Source organism: Cynoglossus semilaevis, chromosome 7, assembly GCF_000523025.1.
Source record: "Cynoglossus semilaevis isolate Cse_v1.0 chromosome 7, Cse_v1.0, whole genome shotgun sequence".
In the NCBI taxonomy this organism is placed as follows: Eukaryota; Metazoa; Chordata; class Actinopteri; order Pleuronectiformes; family Cynoglossidae; genus Cynoglossus; species Cynoglossus semilaevis.
Genome location: NC_024313.1, coordinates 10,021,579 through 10,024,754, shown reverse-complemented (window position 1 = coordinate 10,024,754; position 3,176 = coordinate 10,021,579). Strand labels below are relative to the sequence as shown.

Here is a 3,176-nt window from a genome sequence, read left to right as displayed (position 1 = left end):
ACGGCTGCATGAAGGTTAAAGACGGCCCTGCATGTCTCATCCACTTATTTCTTGATCATCTGATGCATTAAAAGATGAAGTCAAGTCCCTGAGAGCACGTCCGCGGGGAACACAGTTGGCATTTATGTGACACGTAGCCACAGCTGCTTCCTGTCTTTTCATCCAAGAAATTTATGCAAATGACAAAAATATATTCAATTTGTAAAGCTGAATGGAACGGACAGGTTTCTGCTGGAGAAATGTCTAAAGAGAAGACAAGAAAAGAAACATCCGCACACAGAAGAAGAAGAAGAAGAAGACGGAGGAGAAGACCATAACGCTGCTCTCACACAGCGTCTTTGTGAATCAGTGAATAAATGATGACCTGGAGATGTTGGCTGCTTCACGTTGCCCCGGTCGTTTCTCTGCCTGAATCTCTTCTCCTATACAGTATATATGAGTGAGAGCCAATGAAAATGCATTTACTGAAGGTCCAGTGTTGAGATCAGCACCTGGACAGCTCCCCAGTCCATCACAGGGTCAGATACAGAGACAACAACCAGTCGTTCACACCAACATTCACACCTTTGATCCAGTGTGAACAGTGTCAACTTAACCCGTCAAGTTTGTGATCAACTCATCATTTACGGGCTTTGAACTCATGATCTTCTCACTGTAAGGCGAGAGTGCTAACCACTTCACACTGCGTGGCCCCCATGTTGAATATTTTTTTCAGTAAGTTCTACTAGTCGTGAGATAAGGAAAGGGTTAACAACCTCAAGCTCATTTCCAAAGGTTAAGCTAAAGGTTAGCGGAAAAGCTTCATTAAAAATGAGCTAAATTTAAAAATCTAACATTTTCAAATGTTAGAAACAGAAGGAAGATTAGCCTGGCAGCTAATGTCTCCTGAATGCACAGCACCGCTGCTAATATTCAGGGACACTTTTGACATCAGTGACTCTGACGTCTGAGCCGTCTGCCGTTCCCGCTCTCGTCTCCACGCCCTGCCTTATCGACTCGTCACCCGGCCGTGCTGGGCGTCGGCCTCCTCTCGCCTCATCTCACAGAATGATTGCGGCTGACATTTAATCTGTTCGCTCCACAAACAGGGCCGCACTCCGTTAATGACACATGCATATGGATGAGGAGCGCAGTCCGATCTCAGATCTCAGCGTGGACCACAGTGGGGTCCTGGAAAAGCTTGGAAATGACCTTAAAAGTGCTTGAAAACAGTGAAGAAAAAAACCACCAGAAACTCATCATTTTCATATAATTCCTTGAAGGACCTAAGATTCTTATAAGCAGGTGTCGTCGTGCTTTTTCATCTTTCCACCACATGGGGTGGTATAACACTGGCTGCATGACAGAAATATTGCCGAAACAAATCTCCACAAATTATGGCTTAGGTTGAACTAAAGTAGAGTCAGTAGGTTGTGGCTAATCGTGGCTAGCACTTAGCATAACAAAAAAACAATAGCAATCAAATCAGTATTTAACCCCGTTAGCTAAAGCTAGAAGTTAGCCAGTTAGCCACAGAAAAGTCGTTGGTCAAACACAATATGGTCAATGTTTGTCAAACATGTAGCAAAAAAAGTTGACAGAAAAAAACAAACTGTGACTTAGGGTTAGCTGAGAACTGGACAGAAGCTAACTAAAAAAAGCTAAAGATTAGCACGAATTGCAGTTTTTCTGTACTCTTCAACCGTGTGTGTGTGTGTGTGTGTGTGTGTGTGTGTGTGTGTGTGTTACAGATCATGTGTCGGTCGGGGGTCTGGGCGACAGTTTCTACGAGTACCTGCTGAAAGCCTGGCTGATGTCTGACAAGACGGACGAGGAGGCCAGGAAGATGTACTACGACGCCCTGCAGGTAACACACACACACACACACACACACACACACACACACACTGATCCAGAACTGATCCAGAATCAGTCCAGGTCTGGAGCAGAACAGAAGCAAACGCTGACGGAATAAAATACCAGCTCAGAGCGTCCAAACCTTCCTGATGATTCCTCTGCTGACTGGGCTCTGCATTAATTACCACTGTTTACCCCCACAGTTCTGGCTGCAGAGGCAGTTTCTCTTTATTTGTCTTAACTGATCCACGAGCAGCGGCTGAACCAGAACAATCAGAACCTCAGAACAAAGGAAGGATCAGCTACAGTCGACAGGATGTACTTCACAGGATCTGCGGCTGTGTTTGTAGGATTTGAATAAAAACTGCAGTTCTGTTCCAGTGAAATACTGAAAAAATACTGTGTGAGTGATAAAACCACACAGGGCCGTTTTACCCATAATTCCTCCTAATCTTCCAGGACCACAGGGTTGAGCTGAGTGTGTCAGTCAGTGGAGTAGAGTGAGGAGGGAGTGTGTGTGTGTGTGGGTGGGTCAGCAGGGAGGTGACGTCGTGACCGTGCAGTAAATCCCGTTCACGCCTCCACCGCCGTCTTCCTCCTCAGGCCATAGAAACCAACCTGATGAGGAAGTCCAGCAGCGGGCTGACCTACATCGCCGAGTGGAAGGGCGGCCTGCTGGAGCACAAGATGGGTCACCTGACGTGTTTCGCCGGAGGCATGATCGCCCTGGGCGCCGACGGAGCGGCCGAAGACAAGACCGGCCACCAGATGGAGCAAGCTGCCGAGATCGCCCGCACGTGTCACGAGTCGTACGTTAGGACAGGTAAATACAAAAAAAAAAAAAACACGCTGACCCGATACGGACATGGGCGCTAACGTTAGCTCGATAAATCCATTTTCTCTTTCTTCCCTTCTGCAGGTTTGAAACTGGGTCCCGAGGCGTTTCGGTTCGACGGCGGCGTTGAAGCCATCGCCACCAGACAGAACGAGAAGTACTTCATCCTGCGTCCTGAGGTGGTCGAGACCTACATGTACATGTGGAGGTTCACGCATGACCCCAAGTACAGGGAGTGGGGCTGGGAGGCTGTTCAGGTACCAACATGTCTGAGTGAAGAGTTGAGTACATGTACGTGATCTGGGTTTGACCTCCTGACCTCCTGACCTCTGACCTCTACACTCCAGGCCCTGGAGCAGCACTGCAGGGTGGAGGGAGGCTACAGCGGCATCAGGGACGTCTACGCCTCCTCCCCCAACCACGACGACGTTCAGCAGAGCTTCTTCTTAGCAGAGACGCTCAAGTAAGACTCGGACGTGTTTGGTCCGTGAACCAGTCGGACTTG

General features: G+C 48.2%; 1 protein-coding gene across 1 annotated transcript in view; it reads left to right on the top strand.

Annotated features, from left to right (window-relative positions):
• Positions 1-3,176, top strand: part of man1a1 (mannosidase, alpha, class 1A, member 1) — a 48,851-nt gene that overhangs the window by 41,031 nt on the left and 4,644 nt on the right. Inside the window, exons 7-10 of the mRNA XM_017033642.2 lie at positions 1,731-1,846; positions 2,440-2,659; positions 2,756-2,928; positions 3,019-3,134. Coding sequence (XP_016889131.1) covers positions 1,731-1,846; positions 2,440-2,659; positions 2,756-2,928; positions 3,019-3,134 — 625 coding nt within the window. The remainder of the gene's footprint in view (positions 1-1,730; positions 1,847-2,439; positions 2,660-2,755; positions 2,929-3,018; positions 3,135-3,176) is intronic.